The 19,319-nt window shown below is 48.7% G+C and overlaps 1 protein-coding gene across 9 annotated transcripts in view; it reads right to left on the bottom strand.

The window, feature by feature from the left end:
- HIPK2 (homeodomain interacting protein kinase 2) overlaps positions 1-19,319 on the bottom strand; it is a 143,017-nt gene that overhangs the window by 90,438 nt on the left and 33,260 nt on the right. For all 9 annotated transcript variants that reach the window (XR_012775929.1, XR_012775930.1, XM_075503042.1 and 6 more), the window contains exon 2: positions 7,440-8,538. Coding sequence is in view for 7 of the 9 variants with exons in the window: in XM_075503042.1 (XP_075359157.1) it covers positions 7,440-8,538 (1,099 nt within the window). In the remaining 2 variants the exon portion in view is untranslated. The remainder of the gene's footprint in view (positions 1-7,439; positions 8,539-19,319) is intronic.

Genomic DNA, 19,319 nt, shown 5'->3' with positions numbered 1-19,319 from the left:
TTCTCCAAAATCATGTCCCTCTGGAGCTGATGGGGAGAAGAGTGAGGTGAGCTGCCCCAGCATGGGCAGGACACCTGTGTCAGAGCTGGTGGTCAACCACTGAGCCCTGGTCAGCAGCCCTGCCACCGCGGCTCTGCTCCTGCTCCTGCTCCCTGCCTGCCACCGCTGCTCTGCTCCTGCTCCTGCTCCTGCTCCTGCTCCCTGCCTGCACAGCACTGCCCAGGCCACGGGCAGCACCACTGAGGGTGAATGGGGCTGCCTGCAATCCAGAGGGCTGCCTTTCCCTCTACAGGGATCACTGACACGCTTAAAAGCTGCGGCAGCCTTGGGAAAACGCTCTTTTTTTAGACGCAAATTTGCATTTACCTTCTTTCCCCTGTGTTTTGCTTGCTCTTTTGCACAACCGCCATTTTCCTAAAAGAGGGATCGTTGTTTAGCCGTTCACCTGCTCCCAGTGCTTATCCCCTCACCTGAGGCCATCTTCCTGCCGCTTGCATTGGTCACACTGGCAATCCTAATCCCTTTCCACATCTAAAGGGAGATTGTAACTTCAGGTGGGGAAGAGAAATGGCTGGAAATTAGGAACTCCTAAGAAACAAACACTCTTTTTCATGCAAGTATCTCCAACAGTGATAAACAAGGGAAAAGCAATGCGGGAACAACAGGGTATGGTTAACAGGTGGCCCAAAGCCCAGATTTCAGGGTGCTGTTAGGGTCTCTGGTTGTTCCAACAATTAATGGTGCATGTGGCAGCCAAAAATCTTTTTATTTAATTTGTTGTTGTTGTTGTTAATCTGTGCTTAGTGGGACTTTGCCAACCAGTTCCCTGTGGGGTTTTACCTCATTGGACTATGCAGAGGTTTTGCAACTCCAGCTGACTGGTGTGGACCAGAGCCTCTCACCCGTGGGGTGGCATCAGCGGATGGAAAAACAGTGCTCCCGACCCTGGTATCTACCTCTGGCTGCCTTTCACGTACTTGTCTCTGATCTACAACACTCCTAACGGATTGAGCCCTGCCTGTGGGCACACAGGCTCCTTCCTTTCCAGCCACCAAGACAAAACTGAGATCTGCAGAAGGAATAATTACTGTCAGTACCTGTCTTTGCTGTATAGGAGCTTTTTCAGAGAGGGGAGAGGGGACAGAAGGGACTGGCTCAGCACTCAGTTGAGATATTTGATTTTCCACCACTCAGACATGGATGAGCCAAAAGGAAGCAACAGAAGACTCCTCCCCCTCCTCGGGCTATCGACAACTTCTCTTTGCCGGGGAAAGCCTCCCTGTCAGGTTCCTTGCAAACAGCCCTTTGTTTCAAATATTCTTGGGCCTGGAGGCACATAACTGGGCATATTTTATACACTTGGTTAATAAATAAACAAAGCCCTCCTGTGACAGCCTTTCCGACTCCGCACAGGGATGTAGGGCTCCTCTCGGAGCGAGGCCAGCATCACGTGCTGGAGCCGGGCAGGGAGATGCTACAGCATCACAGGGAAAGGGGCAGATCGCTAACTTTGACAAGATAAAGGAGGAGCTGGCATGTCTGCTCAGAGTAAAATAAAAGACACCTAAGGAGATGGTAAGAAGGTTTCAGTAGAGAAAACCCTAGGGAGACTCTGGTCTGAAGAGATTGTTTAGGCTGAAATACAGGCTTTTCTGTTTCAAATTAGACCCCAGAAAGGGAGTTATTTTGGAATATACAGTGTGTATCTTCTGTTGGATGCACCACAGGCACAATGCCGGTCACCATCCCTGCTCCGGGGCGATTTATGCACAAAGGAACTTGGCGAAGAACTATCTTTGCTTGAGTTTTGTAAAATCAAAAACTAACCTGGCCTAACTATCCCACAGATGGGACAAAGCCAAAAGCTTTCAGCTGAACGGCTGTTCCCTTCCAAGATTTGGTGGTCTGGATACAATAAAACTGAGATTCAATTAATCCTGGTGTTGGTTCTGCAAAAAAGAATTCTGCTGAATTTTGGTTCTGAAAAAAACAACTCCAAACTCCAAATGTCCTTGGGGAAGAAATTAAGAGCTGCTTAAAATAGTATAGCTTTAAGTCTGCTTTCCTCTGCAAAGTCTTCTACAATGTATGCCTGTTCTGCAAGCCTGTAGTCCTACCAGGTGTGATCATCACTAAGTGAAACCGAGCTTAAACTTCAGCAATGAACTTGGTGGTTCCGCTCCAGTCCCCAGAAGAAACATTCCTCCTCAAACCATCTAGCTATCCTGCTCTTTACCTTTGAGAGGCAGAGTCAGTAAAGCAGTGAATGTTGCAGGTAGGATTGAAACAGACTGGCAGAGCAATGAAGCTCCCACAGCTGCAAAAGCAGTCAAGTCTGAGATAGAGATGTTTTTGCAAGTCCGGAATGGCAGAAGATGTTGAAATGGAAGTGCACTAACACTGTTATACAAGGACGTAACAGATGCCAATTCACTGAGTAAACTAACAAGCACAGCCTATCCCTGCTGCCATTACTACTGCCTCATTTAAAGGGCAGTTTTGGCCAGAACGGCGCGTGCTCTGAGTCACACAATGGGGAAGAGGTCGAGACGCTGCTCGGGAATCTACCTAGCTTTGGCTCCCTGTCAGCACGGCTAGAGGACTGATACCTGTCATGGCACAATGTTCACGTGTGCCAGTTTAGCCCCCTGCATGCCTCAGGACCCACGCCCACCCAGCTAAGCATGTACAGCCGGTTAAAAAACACACCTGCACACGGCCTCCCTATATACTCCGAATGGGCAGCTGACAACACGCGTGTAGGCCTTCATGCCTGCGTATTTTCCTTCACTGTCTGAATCTAGACTGATAAACACCTCTTCAAACTGATACTCAGCTTCATTCTCTGTTATCCAAACATTTCATCAAAGGCCACTTACCTACTAAGCACACATCTCAACCCATGGCCAGACACGCCACATACCAAAGCCTTTTGAAAACAAGGCACCAAAACTACATTTATCCCTTAATAGTGCAGGGGTGACAGCCGTTATTTTATATCTGCAATATTTTGCAAATTCTAAAAGACTTAAACCTCGTAAGGTGATTATGCCATTAATTAGTGAAACGTGCTCATCCCTGGGGTGCAACACAGCAGCTGTTTCAGCTGAGCAGCAAAGAAAAGCCAAGAGGGCACGGTGGCTCGGTGGTAGTGCCCCCAGGAGAAGCCCTCCTGCTCCGAGCGTCCCAGCGCTGCCACCCCATGCTAGGGAACCCCTCTGGTTCCTGCAAGGGAGGACCGCAGCTCTACCCACCACCCCAACCACCCCCTCTCCCAGAGGGTACTCTCCCCTCTTCCACCTGGGTGCATGAAAGTGGGCTCTAACGGAGGGGGCATCCGTTGCAGCCTGAGCCCTGCATTTCTCAGGGTGTGGGTTTTCCCGGGAAGCTGTTCATACGTGGATTATCAACCCAGAAGGGATCTCTCCGGTCATTCATCCCTCTGACCTCCTGCAAAATGGAGATCACAAAGCCTACCTCAATGATCTCCCCTTCAAACTGCAGCATAAAATAGGAAAAGAAAAAATAAAATCCCATGAAGATACCCCGTGACGCAGCAGCTGTCGCAGCTTTTTGATCGGTTGCTCTGTGAACAGGGCTTCATTTCTAGCCTAAGCGTTTCTGGCTAAAACTGCCAGCTGCAAAGCCCCGCTCCTGCACGGCGAGCTGGGCAGAGCACTTCTCCATCGGCTGCTTTGGTTCCTCACACAGGCACCTCCAGACCATGGCTGCGTCACCACATACCTCCATGAAGGGTCACTGATCAGGCCTGGGCCGTCTCAGCTAGTGATAAGCGACAAGACAAAGGACTACGGTGACTGGTGGGAAGGCTGGGACTACTGTCCCAAACAAGGGGGAACGTTTGGATGGCCTCCAGCCAGGTCCTACACACGCAGGCTAAGGATGCTACATGAGAAACGCTTTGCACCACAGTGAGTTTTGTACCACAGGCTGAAGACGGATGGGTGGAAGGAGGCTGATCCTCTTCACAGCACACCCCCTTTTAGATGACAACTCTGACCACAGTACTGACAAAATCTCTGACTTGGCTGGAGCATCAGCGCAAGGAGCGGCCGACGAAACCAGGACGGGGCGGGAGAGCCCCTGCGCAGCCCAGCACCGCTGGTGGGGAGCGGGGGGAACGATGCGAGTGCGACAGCGCCAGAGCTGCGCAGCCGTGGGGGCCAGGGCAGATAACAACGTGCTGGTGCAGGCCTGGCGGGTGAGAGGACCCTACCCCTGGTTCCCAGTCTGCTCTGGGGCCGTTCCCCTTTAGTAAAGGACTCAGGGTCTTAAGCTCTCGCAACGGCCATGATGCCTTTGTCATTTCGGTGCGGAGCCAGTGGCAGGGCCCAAGGTGTGCCCTGTCCTCACACCCCGCCAGGCTCTGGCTGGTGCTCATGGCCTTTACCAGAGGCGCAGGCCTGGGGCAGGCACCCGGGATGCGACGGTGCTGCCCTCCCAGAGGAGAACTCTTGGCGGCAAGGGGGTAGTTCCTGCAAGGCCCACCGTCGCCTAGCATGTCCTGCCTCTCTCGGGCCCCTCTACAGTCAGGAGTGAGGGAGAAAAATCTCTGGATTTTTCCAGATCCGGATCCAAAATCTCCAGATCCTTCTGGAGAGCACTGGCTTAGCCTGACGGAAACATCCCTGGTGGGACAGAGAGGTCCTGATGTTGGGGTGCCCAGCGAGGGCCCCCGAGCTGCGCCAGCAGTGCAATAGCAAGCCCGTTTCTCTCACAAGAAACTGGGCCGAGGGATCCCGTTCATCTTTGGGCCACCTTACATGGCAGCAACGGCAAATTGCTCACGTAAAGTCTGCAAGCAGCCCTGGGACTGTCTTAGGTTATGCTGGGCTATGCAGATATGGGCCAAGAAAGAGCACGGAGTTTATTTAAAGACACTTCTGTCTTCCACCTCTGGGAGAAGAAAATAGGCCTATCATTTATACGAAGAGGAAAGGCCTTATATTGCTCTGAGAATGAGCAGGATCCCACACGACTTTCCTCACTTGAAAGAATTTGACCATCACATTCTTGAGAGTAGTATTAAACAAAAAAAAAAAAAAAGAGGGAAAAGAAAAAGCAAGTTGTTAATAAAATATGGGGGCGACCTGGGAATTTGCTCCCAAAAGCCCATAATAAAAAACCTCCAGCTGAGAACCAACCTCTTACATTATATTCCCCAGCACTCTGCCTCGTCTTTCCTTAAATGCATGGGGCACAGGCTTCTGTCACTTCTTTGGCATGCCTGCTTAGAGTCTGAGAGGTTTTACTTCGAGGAAGCTTTTCCTTCACGTTCAGCTTAAATGTGCCATTTCTTGAAGTCATCCCCTTGTCTTTTATACTCTAGCAAGCAAAACAAGTGTAAATTAAATGGAAGACACATGAAATCTTTATAAAGCCCTGTGTTTCCCCTAGCATGAAAGTTCCTTCTCTTTGGAGTGGAATGGGTCTTTACTCTGTGCTGTATTTTTCCCCATCAGAAAATGAAGAAGAATATAAATTTTCCTCATGACTTGAATTTAGCTTCATCAGCAGCCCCCTGCTGATGTAATTCAACCCAAGGAGATTTTTCTTTTTCTTATTTTTTTTCCCGGTGAGCTGCTGCCCCTTTTCCCCTCCTCCCATCAATTCAGGCATGGAAAACAAGGGAGGAATTAGACAGACAGAACTTATTATCTAACAAGCTGCAACTTCAGACCGGGCAGGAATAACATTTAAAATATAAAAAGCAAATTTTATCAAGCCTTTACTTCCCCAGAGACTGCCACAAAAATATTCCTTGTTTGTCGCTGAGAATGAACCATTTTTCTCTTTCATTTCTGCTTTCTGTCACATATTTCATTTTGGCTGCCCCTTCTGTCTTTCAGCTAGGGACCTAGGCTGCTAATGCAGAATCACAGATAACTCAACAACAAAATGCCTGTATTATCTTTTTTTTTCCTTCTAGTCTGCCAGGTAATTGCAACCCTAAAAGCTTTTGCATATTTACCACAGAAACATGTCTCTCTTGGAGGATGGGACTGTCATCAGGTAGAATATTTCATTTAATAAGCCTCTTCTGAGGTATAAACTAGGGTTGGGGATTTTTTTCTAGCCTCCTTCAGAGCAAAGGACAAGCAGATAAAAATCAGCTGCTGCGGTGCTACACTGTCAAAGTTCCTGTTCCTGTGAAAATTAACTCTTCCCAAGCTCAGAGCTCAGGAGAGCTTTGCCACTGTGATGTTTATGAAGTAGGAAAAGGGTCTGCTACCAACTCGTGTTGTTTCTTTGTCCCCAGTCCTCCCCATGTATAAGACAGATTTCTCTCCTATTTACAAACAGAGCAACTACCCTGCTTTTCTGTAACCCATCTGATGAGCTGTGGATGCTGCCAGGACTGATTTTCATTAAGTCAGTCATCAAGAAGGATCACATTTTCCCTCTTCTCCCGTTTCACAGAATTACAACAACAAAAACATGGCCTGAACATTTCAAAATTCAGCTGTCATCTAAAGGCTGACTGGTACCAAAGAGAGGGTCTGAGGAGAACATCTGCAGAGAGACTTTGTTGTGTCAAGTGTTGGAGTCAAGACAGGGGGAGAGGATGACCTTCCAGGGGTTATGAAAAGAGGCTGCTTTGCTGAAACTGCTGAAGAGGGATATAGCTGGTTCACACGTTTCGCTTCAGGCACGCCTACACAGAGGTCAGAACTCCATCCTAGCACATAGCATACCTGTAGTTAAAAGCACTGTGAGTGGGAATCAACTGCCCATGCCAGGTCCTCAGTCCAATGCCAAATTACTGACAATATTCATTCATCCCTACCAACAGCTTCCCACATGGAGAAAGGTGTTTCCAGCCTGGCCAGGCTGCCCGCTCACCTGGAGTAGAGCCGACAGGAGCCAGCCAGAATACTCCCATTGACTCTAGCAAGCTCCACAGCCTGTGTCAAAACTACTTGACAAAGCATCTTCTGCATCCATACAGTTTTCCTGTGGGCCAACCTTATTCTTGTGAAGTCCCTGGTTTCATATATGAATAAAGACTGGAAGAGACAGCTGAAATAAGATTGATTGTTTAGGTTAAGGTCTTTCTGAAACCAAGAACCTACTTGCATTGACTTGGAAAGGAAATGTGGACTCTCCAGATGCATCCCCTCTTCTGGAAACAGTCCCAGAGAGAACAAAGTACTGACAGAGGTGAAAGGCTTTCTAAATTGTAACTGGCAAACACCGTTTTTACAACATTTTATGGTTATTTACAAATTTACGACGGTTTTCAATGCAAGTAAACTCCAAGAGGTTAGGATAACATTTTTTCTATCACCAACAAGCCGTTCTGAGAGCCATCCCAGTTTAGGATTAAGGGATGACTCTCATTCGTTTACAGGAATGTAAGAAAATTCCCATAGGTAAAATATTTCTCCTAGTAATGTTACATGAGCCCAGTCTCTTACCTGTAATATCTGGATTGAAGGTAGGTAGAACACACAGCTTTAGACACATGGCTAGCTGAACCAAAGTCTATGACCTTGACCCTATATGGCTGTCGGGATGGGTCTACCAACATGATGTTCTCTGGTTTGAGATCAGCATGAATCAGTCCCAGGCTTTTCAGCTTCATTAGGGCAGTTGCTACCTGCTGGAGAATTGGTCGAATGTACTTAAGGGGCAAGGGACTGAATTTGTTTTGTTTTAGGAAATCATAGAGGTTCTGCTCCAACATTTCAAAGACCAAGCACGTGTGATTCTTGTGCTGGAAGCACTCGTATGCGCGGACAAAGTTGTAGTCATCCGCGCTTTCTGTGCTCAGCCGAGCCAGGATGCTCACTTCAATCTGGCCTTGCCGGGCATAGGAAGGATGGTTCTTTAGGATCTTGATAGCCACAATCTCATTAGTGCCACGTTTCCAGCATTTGACTACTTGTCCGAAGGTTCCACGGCCAAGAAACTCTAACACTTCATACGTGTTGGTCATGGAACAGAGCACCTCATGTTGCACCAGCTGGTAATCCCCTTCGCTGTTGGAGCCACTGTTTTTGGAGGTGGCCGTGGAGGTGGTGGCGGTGGCTACAGTGGCCCCACTGGCATTGTTCTGAATCATTGGTGGATGCTCCTCGATGATCTGCACACTGCTTGTGTTCTCGATCTCCTCACTCTTGCGCTTAAGTCCACATTTTTGGTAGGTGTCCAGAAGGCTCACAGTGCTGCGACGCATCAGGTTGTGTGGCCCGCCCAGTGTTTGCCCAGACACTGCAACCACACCTGAAGTGCTGTTGGCGGATGTCACCACGATGTGCCCCGTACTTGCTGGGAAGATGATGGTCTGTTCGTAAGGGATGCTCGGATTGGGAATCTGGAGGGAGGCGTTGACAGCTGCTGCGGCGGCTGCTTGGGAGGACTGCACGTTCTTGCTCTGGCTGTAGACTTTGCTGTGTGTGCCGTACCCAGTCATATCCCAGTTTGAACTCGGCTCCACTTTCAGTTTCTTCACGCTACAGAAGGCACTTGACTGAAGGGTGTGAGGAGAGAAAACTTGCACATGCGAGGCCATACCTGCAATACAACATCAGAGTGAAACCACAGTGTCAAGATGCCTACCCCAGCTTTTTGCATTTGTTCAGTGGCAGGAAGGGAAAATGGGATATAGACTTCAGATACAGCACACACACACACACAAAAATCAAGTTCTTCCAGAAATATGTATTCAACACAAATTATGCTTTAAAATAAATCATTACCCCTGATTGAACTATACTGACAACAACCAAGATTCCTGCTCTCTTTCTATCCCCCTTCTCATTTTTAATAACAGGAATGTAAATGTTATTTTTACCTCCTCTGCCTAAAGAGACTCCTATTCCCATTGTCTCCAGGAATATATCTAGCTCTCAGGAAGAACTGATGTCAAATACTGCGAAGTATTCTGCTTATGGAGGCCAAATCTCAAATCCTCAGGCTCATCCTACATTAAACAGTTTGGTGGATCTGACTTAAGCCCTCCGATTATTCCTGTAAAACCACTGTGTAGCTTCTGGCCTGCAGAGAGCCAGGACAGGACCAGGAGATGATACACCATGACAAAATGGAGGTGCGCGGACAAAGTTGAGGAGCCAAGACAGAAGCAGCAGATGATGTTTCAGGTTGCTTGCCAAGTCTGCGTGTGGGAATCGTGCACAATGCTGGTCTGTGCTCAGGGACTCTGGAGATGTGAGTTACACAACACGAGCTTCACTGTGTGCTCTCAGTTCTCCCAGATTCATAAAATTGTGTTCATCTATTCTTATTCACAGTGACAATACCATCACTGGAAAGACTGGAAAGCAGATCTCCTGGAAATGAACGGCATTGTTAATGAAGCAATGTACACATTAGCATGTGGCAGAACTAGGTCCTAATATAACTTTATTTTTTAAGAAAAGACAAGAACCTATTTTACTGCAAGCTGCTTTGGTTCTGGAAGAGTTAATGATCTTCTACATCTTTATTATAAAAAACTCCACCAAACAAACAAAAAAAGAAAACCACAACCTCATAACCAAAGTGAAAATAAAGTATCACTGAGACAGACTTACTGAAGGATTCTGAGTAATATTCCACTGAAACAGAAAATACTCCTATTCAGAAAAAAAGACATGGTCCACAGAGAAGAGGACGTCTAAGTCCTGACTTGCTGCCCGCTCTCCCTGCCCAGGGTAGGGATGGTACCGCTGGGGCAAAGGTATTGTGAACTGCACAAATCTATGGGGATTCCTGGGGAAGGAGTTAGCGTCCGGCAGGAGTTAAAGCGGAAGGGCACAGCCTCCTTCACCCTTCTATCTGTCGTCAGTGTTTCTTTTTAATAAACCAGAATGACTAGGGAAGAAAAGGACAATATGCTGAGCTGGCACCGTTGCTGAATTATTAAGCACAAACATAACCTTGACTTGTTTTCAACTTCAAAAAGTTAAAAGCTGAATGAATGCTTCAGTGACAAAACCACAACAAACTCCGCAGTACACATGGATGACTTCTTCATGTGGAGACCTGAAAGTACCTAACACTCGGCTCCCTTTCTAAAAGAAACCCGTTCTCCACCAGTCCGTGTTGCTCTTCAGAAGATTTTCTGGAGCTCAGGTGTACACATACACACTCACACACATGCATGCATAAACATATACACCCAGATAGAAAAATACAAACGTTATTCCACACGACTAATGCTGAGTAGCATGGTCAAGCAAACACACCTGAACACACCCAACACCCATTTTCCCGTTAATTCCCAGCAGCCCAAAGCCCAGAAACTGCTCAGGAGAGGGGTGCTGTGGCAAGCCAAAAATGACTATATGTAGCTACACAGAAGTAACCAGCAAAGCAACCACTCCAGTTTGCTTCAACACCCCCACCTTTATCCCTGCCGCAGCGATGAATTTGTGAAGACAGGGCAGACGCAAAAGAAAACCCCTATCAGGACACATGGGGAAACCCTCACCCCTGCTGGAACGCACAAGCAAAACCCCACTGACCCCGCTCTAGCAACGAAGCCCTGCAAACCGCAGCATGCCCTCCTCTGCAGACATGACCCCTGGCTTTAATGTGATTTCTGATGCCGTTTGCTGCAATTCGTATTAACTTCCCCCCCACCAACCTCCTTGGCAGCAATTTCCAAGGTCCCTGCGACTGGGTCCTTGGACCCCCCCAGCTCCCTGCCCCTCTAAGTGCTGTCTCTCCTCTCTCCTTTCCACGGGGTGATGATGTTGCCACAAATGCCGTAGCATGTGGCACGCGGCAAGCTCGGAGAACCGCAGCGATATTACTCAACTTGTCATCCTGGACACAAATATCGTATGCGAGTGAGCCGAAACTGTGTTTGTTTTTCCACTGATTAAGAAGAGTCACGGTGTTCCTTCTAGTACAGTACCGACCTGCCTGGAGAGTGGGGTTGGTTTGATGTATGTTTTCCCCCCGGACGCGAATAATAAAGCAGATGTAATTGGTAACATATTGTGGACCTAGCAGAGGTGTAATTTATAGCTTTATGGCTTTCATTCCATGGTGTGCTTGAGCAATATCTCTTCATACAAAATAAAAAGGGAAAAAAACGATTGACGCAGAGCAAGGAGAGAGGTTCTTCTCACACGCTCCTCTAAAGAGAACACCAGAAGACCCAGGCACCCCAAATTAAAGTCAGGGATGTGAAGCACAGCAGCTGCAACTTTCTCAGCACCGCTATAAAAATCAGGATAATCGCCACCATTAAGAGAGAGACTTTTGACTGGTGCAAACTGGCAGGGCTCCAGTTGATATCAGCTGATGCTACAAACAAGGTCAGCAGTCACTCGACGTTGTCAACGTCAGATGGCCGCCTGTGCCCCTTGGTGAAACGAGTTGTTGTTAGGGACTGGTTTCCACATCAACAACCAGCCCCTTGCTGTCCCTGCAACACTGCTGGCAGCCTCAGCAGGGGGACAGGAACAGGGGACAAACACTGACCCCCAAAAATGGAGGGGGTGGAGGAAGCAAGGCTGTCCTGTGGATAAAGGGAGGACTTTGGACTCCTCTGCTGCCACTTCCACCCTCCTCGGAGGTTATATCTCATTGCAGGAGAAATATTTTTTTCCCCTAAAAAAAGAGGTATGAAATCTTCTTCCTTCCATCCAAAATTATTTTCTCACATTTGAGGTTTTAGGGGCACATGTTGTAAGGAGAATAATTCGGCCAGCTCTTCAGCGTAGTCCAATACCAAGAAATTACAGGCTGATTGACAGCTTGGTGATGGGAAAAGAAGGCTTCTGCAGCGAAGTCGTTTTTATTGCAAATGTGCCTGTGCAGCTAATGTGAGAAAAACACAACCCTAAATTTCCTGAGGACACTATCAAATTGTGCTGGTGACATGTTCTTTTTTTTAAAAAGGATCTTTACTCCATGGCAATAGCAGAAATAATAATAAATGTGAATAAAAGTTGGATGGTTTGTTACAGGGATCAAATTTCTCATTACAGCCTGTAATACGACTTACAACTTTAGCCTTCTGATTACGTAGGCCAACAACGCTTGCCACAATGTCCATAAAGAAACGAGCTGGGAGTAATGGGGCAATCCATGCCAGCCAAGCCCTGTGACAGCGATGTCCCCTGAGCATCCCCCAGAGCCAGTCTCTGGGGAAAGAGCATCCTCGCTCCTGGAGTCTTGGAGAGGCAGAGGGGCTATAAGCCATGGAGGGAGGGAAAAGGGTGGTTTCATTTGGGAGAAGTCCTCTTGCACTCAGGTCCGCCAAGAAACCTCCTGTGTGAGGCTGGGCCTTTCTTGCTGCCTCCCTTTGACCCAGGAAGATCCTAGCAGACAACTTGCCATGTTTTGCGTGGGACGGCATGAGGCTGGCCCCTGGTTCCTCTCCGTTTTGCTCTCTGACAGGAGCAGAGGGGGTGAGGATGCTCAGGACGAGCAGCCGTGCCCACTGAGCGCTCCTGCTTGCCTGAAGCCTGGCTCAGCAGCCCCAGCTGTGCTAGCAAATGCTTTGTCTGAACTAAGGCAAGTGGCAACACGGACTGAATCCTCCTGGGCTCAGGCTTGGTCCCTGCCTTGGCAGGGGTGCAGGGCAGCCTCCCGCAGCCCCAGTTATCCAGTCAGGCTGCAGCCAGGACTCCGCAACAGCTACATGCAAGCCCTGAAGAGTGCAGGTCTAATTTTTATATCACCCCTGCGCACAGCGAGTCTCTGGGCTGGGAGCAGAATCAAGGTTGGGCACCATGCATTAAATAAAATTGATAGTTCCTTTCTTTAATAATGAGTTTTAGTGTAGCCATTTAAAGCTCTCACACAAGTGACAGTTAACTGGATTTAATGGGGCCTCCCCTGTCCTTGATACGACTCACGTAACTCCCCACAGCATCCACATGAGTTGAAGTATGTAGTGTGCAGCCAGGGGACAATGTTAAAACAGCCTGAATGACTTTTATTAAAAGACTTGACTTTTTTTTCCTGAGAACTCCTCCCACGTCAGCTTTCACTTAATAATAATTTAGCAGGTGCTATTTACAATTCAGATGGCCCTCTTCTGCATGCATACACAAATCACGCAGCCGCCTCACTTGTACTTCCAACAGGTTTCAGGAAAGCCAATGAGGTAAAGTTCCCTATCCCCCCACCTCACCCCAAAGGGCAAAAAATACACTTTGGGGACTAAAGAAGGAACAGCTGGAAAGTCACTGATGTTTTCTTCTGCTTTACTCCTAGCACTTACTGCTGATTTATAAACGTGGCCTTTGCGGTGGCAAGAGACCAAGCCCCTGCCCTGTATTAAGTAGGCAGTAAGACCTTTTGCAGCACCTGCAGAGCTGCCAGTGCACTGTAACCAGAGGCTGCTTGCTGACTGCCACCAGAACGACAGTGCAGGCTTGAAAAATACTGTCGAAAGCACATGGCATGTGTTCAGCATATAAATGATGCACACAAGACACTCCTGAAATAAATATCTTCCACTTCTCCCCAGAGAGGCACAAGCCTGCAAACTCATATGCACGCCCGGGTTAAGAAGGCAATGAAAAGGGGATCTGCTAGGTATGGCTAATGTATTGTACCTTCAAAATAGCCATGTCTCAAGCACAGCACTCTTCTTTCACGGTGGCCTCTGTGTGGCCCCTTTTGAGGCACTGTCCCCAGTCCCACTGCACTCTTGGAACCTCCTTAAAATTTATCTCTCTGGAGGCTACACAAATTCCTTCCCTTGTGCTACCGAACGTTTGGAGACAACCTCAAAGTGGAGTTCAGACCTCAACAGCCTCAGCTCCTTCCTGTTCCTGGTGAGCAGAAGATGTCAAGGGAGCCTTCGTTCCAGGTGAAAATCTCCCTGCCTTCCTGCTCTGCTTTTCCTGTCCTGCTAGTAAAACTCTCGTCCTAATTAGTAGTTTCCTAAATGCTTACGTAGCGCACAGATGATGTGCGCTTAAAGATGTGACAGAGCCTGTCCCCTGCAGTGCTCCAGACCTGGCTTCACATGGGTCCAAGCTGCCACATTTGATCCACGTCCCCTGGCCAGACGAAAAAGCAAGACTTTCCAATGCACAGAGTAGCCATAAACAAAACCAAACAAAGCCAAGCATCCTTCTACCCCACACACACCCAAGAAGCACTATCTCCTGCTGCAGCGCAATGGCCAGGGAGCTCTGATCACGATCACCTTCACACCCTGTATGGCCCCACCACCCCGACTGCCCTCCTACACATCCCTCTCCTGCATTTATAGCATCAGCAATGCAGCCCTGCTTACTATTTCATACTCCACACCGTGACTTGCCTTTATAGATAGGATAAAAGTTAGCAACCGGATCCTCAGTTAGTACTCTTGGGCATGGGGGGTTGTAGGCAACTGCTCCCTATCATCCCCTGAGCAGGTTATTTTGGCATGTGGCTCAGGATACTGCTATCTCCCCCCCCCAAAGCATCTTTATTTCCTTCTTCACTCTCCCTTTTAACTCCTTAAATCCAGGGCAACTTGCCTGCTGGGTACTGAAAGACTTCTCAGCTGACCAGGGAGAAGAGGACACAGCCAGGAAAATATTGGGGAGACCTTCCTCTGAGCCAGCCCAGTCCATCCTGCCCCCTTCCCTGAGCCTCCAGCTCCACTGTACTTGCCCGCAAGCACAGGAGGTGCTGGGAGAGGTGGTAAGGGCTGGCAGGGGCTGCTAGCCAGCACCACCCGGGGAGCAGGGCAGTCGGCAAGCCCGGGCTCGGTGCCTATGTAGGGATGCAGGCTGAAGGCTGGCAAGATGGCGCACACCTGCTTTCCCCTCCAGGACATCTCCGGTGTTGGGGGTGGTGGGAGATGGATGCTTTCTGGTGCATGGTCCCTGCAGGGGCAGCATCTCTTTTCCCAGGGCTACATGTGGAGCCTGTGAGATGGACAGAGCTGTTTGCGCTGGGTCCAGCGCTCCTGGAAGCATCCCTGCCACCCCAGGTGAGAGCTGTCATGAGTAGCTTGGCAGGAAATGGGCTACCCAGAACCCTGGCGTGTCCCGCACAGACTGAACGAGGCAGCACCACCCCGGGCCAGACCCTGCATCGGAGCCTGGAAACATCTAGGCTGCTCCAGCCCCATCCGCCCATGCTCGTCACATCCGTCATGTGAGGCCGACAATGACACGACAATGTCATGTGAGCTGGATCTGGACCATGGGCAACCACTTAAACAAGCATGCTATACATCTGACAGACCAAATTCTTAGGAATTAGTGAATACAAGGCATCACCAGCCATAGATCTCCCTTTGAATCACCTGTGCTGTCTTTTATTTTGTCTCTACAGACAAAGGAGTCAAGTCCCTGCAATATCAAGCCTTTCCTTCAGTGCTCAGTGACCACAATTTCACATCTCACCACTACAAAACTCTGCTCTTCCATATCCACTACAAGCCACAAAGCCCTACTATTAGATATCTTCTGTAATCTAGAAACATTGCAATTCTTATTCATCCTTTTATGTGGGTTCAGGTGCCCACGAGCCTGAGTAACAAGCTGTGGGCTCCTCTGACATTCCTGGTTTTAGGCACGTGAAGCAAAATCTCAGGGACCAATATATACACTTACATTTAATTCCTTGATTACACCTCAGTGAAGGATTCTTTCGGGGTCACCTCCATCTCCCACTTTAATGAATTGCAGTAATGACAAGAGATATTACAGATTTCCTCAGTAAATCATGTGACTAGTTTATGTTTCACATTATAGTTAATTAATGATGCAACACCTGAGAACGCAGGTTAAAATATACCTCACCAGAGGCTCCTTCACTACTTCCCTGCAGATGCTGCAGCCACTGGACCTGACACCAATTTCTAGATCTTGGTGTGAGAAGGTCCAGCAGTCAAGTCCGTGCTCCCCTGAATTGGAAGGCAACCCCTAGATACCTTCCTAGGGAAAAACCCAGCACAGTTGGAACGGTGCAAAACTTCTCTCCAGGACACCTCAACATCACTGAGTAGAAAGCAAATGAAGGCAGCAAGCAAATACATTTGAAAGGCTACAGCCTTGACAAAACAGAGCCAGACCCCAATAAGTAAAGCCCCTTCAGCATACCTGTCAAAGCTGACAGGAAGACTGTCACCTCTATGAAAATCATGCAATGACGCTGCAAATGCTCTACCAAGAAGTCAAAGTGCTCTCCAGACATAATGTAAGAAACCTGGGAGTCTGCTGTGCCCATGGCAGGTCTCGGCAGCTTGAGAAGGCAGATGGATAGCCCTGCCAGACCTACCGCTGAGCAAGTCCTCCCGAGCCTGGGAGCAAAGCCATCACCTCCTGTGACCACTTCTGGAGTCCCAAGAGCAAAATGAGGCAACAAACAATAAAGACAGCACCTGAAAGCCTTCATGGTCTGCATGAGAGTGCGAAGGAACTTACGCACAAACTCAGTGTAAAGATGTTTTAGGAAAGTGGGTGTCAATGAAGTCAGGAACAAGTTTTACAGCCAAACACTCAGTACTCCCAAGGGCCTTGGAGGAGAAGAAAGTCTGCTCTGGAGTCAGAGGTGGGATGAGAAAAAAAGAACAAGATGAAGTCAGACAGGCAGGATCGACAGAAGCCCTGCTTTGAAGCTTTATCTTCAGAGGACACAGGAGGATGTCTAACAAAATGCTTTGCCGAAGAAATCCCGCTTTCAGTTTTCTCAGAGAGAGGCCCGGCAGAGCTGAGGCACGTGCCGGGTGCCCGGCTGGGGCTCTGCTGCAGGCTGCTGCGGGACCCACGAGCAGCACCACATCTCCTTAAAGAGCAGGAGACCGCGGTAACACCTGCAGCACCACTCAAAATGAGGCATGACACATTGAGGCTCATATAATGCCATGCTTAAATGAACTCCTGAAATGCCGGGAATGGCCAGAGGAGGTGGGGGAAGCAAGCTACCAAGGAAGGTTTTGTGGCTACCCCATGCTGAAGCTGAAATGGCACCAGATGAGCCTAAAAGCAGTTATTCAGGTCAAGGAGCCAGGGAGTTAGTTGGCAACAGCATATGTGTTCTGGCCGCCTTCCCCCCTCCCATCGTATGTCCTCCACGGGGAGAAAGTGGAACAAACACTAACCACGGCACTTCTACAGCACCCAAAGTTCCCTTAGGAGAGCTATACAAGGTAGCCTGAGCAGCCATATGAAACTGGCCAGGGCTTCCCTCGTAGTTCAGTTTAGCATGCGTGTGGGTCCATACATTTAACCTCGGAACAAATCTGTAATGCAAGAGCCTCTAGGTTCCCACAAGCTCCACCTCTGATTGCTACTTGCTGACAGAGTTGCATCCTGAAAGCAGAACTGAAAAAAAGAAGGATCTCAGCATGGCTCTGCTTTCCAGGCAGCGTGGGTCAAGTCACTCAGCTGGGTCACTCCAGTTTCCATCTTCCAATTGGGGATTGACCACAGTATCCCCATCTTACAGGGGAAACAGAAGACTTCCTCAGTTCCTCACCCCAGGTCCTATAGCCTTCACTGCCCACCCCACCTGGCCCTCCATGATCTTAGCTCCCGGGAAAGGGTGCCAGGGCCTCTGGAAAAGGGACCAAAATGAATCAGTGTTTCTCTCTGCTGCCCTGGCTGTGCCCCCCTCACCCACGCAGCACTAGCACACTCGTGGCTTCCCACAACTGCCTAGTGGAAAGGATATTTTGGCTTTTTCCACCACAGCTGCCTCCCCACCTGGATGACTTCCCACCTGTAAATATTAGCTTTGTAATGTCAATGACTTCAACTGGCCAGCAAGTGTGGTGAAACCACAGGGAATGGCTGGCACCTCTCACACCTCACTCGTTAGAAGCAACCTTACTTGTGAAGGCAGGACATGGGCAAGGCTCGCTGGAGTCTCAGACTGAGCCTCTCGCTCCCACAGGATTTTTTCTTAAGTGTTTCATTTGCAAAGAGGCCATTGCATGACATTCAGCCCTTGCTTTGTTTATGAAATCTGAACCTCAGATCAAGCACTAGCTGGGCTGAAAAGGTCAGTTTGCCTGTTTGCAAAGTCCCTCCCTTCATTTCATTTCCATCAGGATACAGACCTGTTGGAGAGAAACAAGCCTCTGGTGAGGTCTGGATGAAATACACAGGATCTGGGCTGCAAAGGAAGATGCAGATGCAAGGAGAAAGGTGGGGAAGCTGGGCACGGGGCTCTGGCAAAGCAGAAAATTGAGAGAGACTGATTTGATGACCTCCCAGCTAGCCCAAAGCCAAGGTTAACTACATCTCCTCGCTTCTGCAGCAACATGTCCCTTTCAAGTAAGAATGACCAAACACAGGATTTACAGCACTCTCATACATTGAGGGTTATGGGGTGTTTTAGGAAATTAAGAGAAAGGATACTGCGGGTTAATCACCTAACCTGCATTTTAAGTAGTTAAAACAATTCTGTAAATAACCTGTCCTCACCTAGGCACACGAACACACACCCAAGAGAAAAGCCCTTCAGTTCCTCAGGGAAACACATCTTGAGCGCAAATTTTTCACCCTGTCTTCCAGACTTTATCTTCCTCATCGCTTAGGGCCAAGAAAACATCCCCAAAGTGATGGCCAAACAGCCAGAAAACTTTTTTGCTGTCACTCATGGCTTTTGGTTTGCATTCCAAAGTAAGACTATAAACCCAGAAATGTATGACACGAAACGAGCTGGGGCCATGAGCTGAGACCACAACGGGCACAGCAGGACTGAGCCACCTGGCCCAAACAAAAGACCATCGGGGAGACACAGGGTTTAGGGTTTGGGTATGGACTCATTTTTCCCCAAAAAAACCCTCTTTAATTCACAGGCTGTGCCTAAGAGTAACCCTGTAGAAAAGTGCCACTTAACTGTCTCTCTTGATCCCTTCTCCTCTGAGGGTGCTGAGTAGCTCGCAGGAGACCACGGTGAGAGGGGGCTGCAGCAGTCTCCATGAGAACATGGGGCGTTAACGGGCGTATCCTTGGGAACCCCGGTGACTGCGATGGCTTGGAAATTCCAATGATTTGTTTTGCTGGATTTGAGGTTGTACCGACCTCTGTCACACGAAACACATGGTCACACTCAGGCACACATAGACATGCAAGCACTTGCACAGCCAGAAGATGAGCCATGAAGGCAATGAATCTCTTCTCCAAAAGAAATGCGATCCCAAGCGATCCCACAGAAGTGCCTCTGGACTCCTCCCTGCCCCACTGCTGGCTTGCTGCTGGGGCTGGGGGCTGGCGGTACCTGCCTGATCTCCCACTGCCTTCACAGCAACTTCCTTTTTAAGCAAGGTCTAATAGGACAGAGGCCAGTTCAGCATGCAGAGAAGAAGCCCGTTTGGCCAAGGAAGGACAGGCTAGATGATGCAGGAATCTTTTGCTAACACAGAAAGAAAACCC

Source organism: Mycteria americana, chromosome 1, assembly GCF_035582795.1.
Source record: "Mycteria americana isolate JAX WOST 10 ecotype Jacksonville Zoo and Gardens chromosome 1, USCA_MyAme_1.0, whole genome shotgun sequence".
Taxonomy (NCBI): Eukaryota; Metazoa; Chordata; class Aves; order Ciconiiformes; family Ciconiidae; genus Mycteria; species Mycteria americana.
Note: the sequence above shows the minus strand (reverse complement) of the source record. Positions and strands in the feature narration are given on the sequence as shown.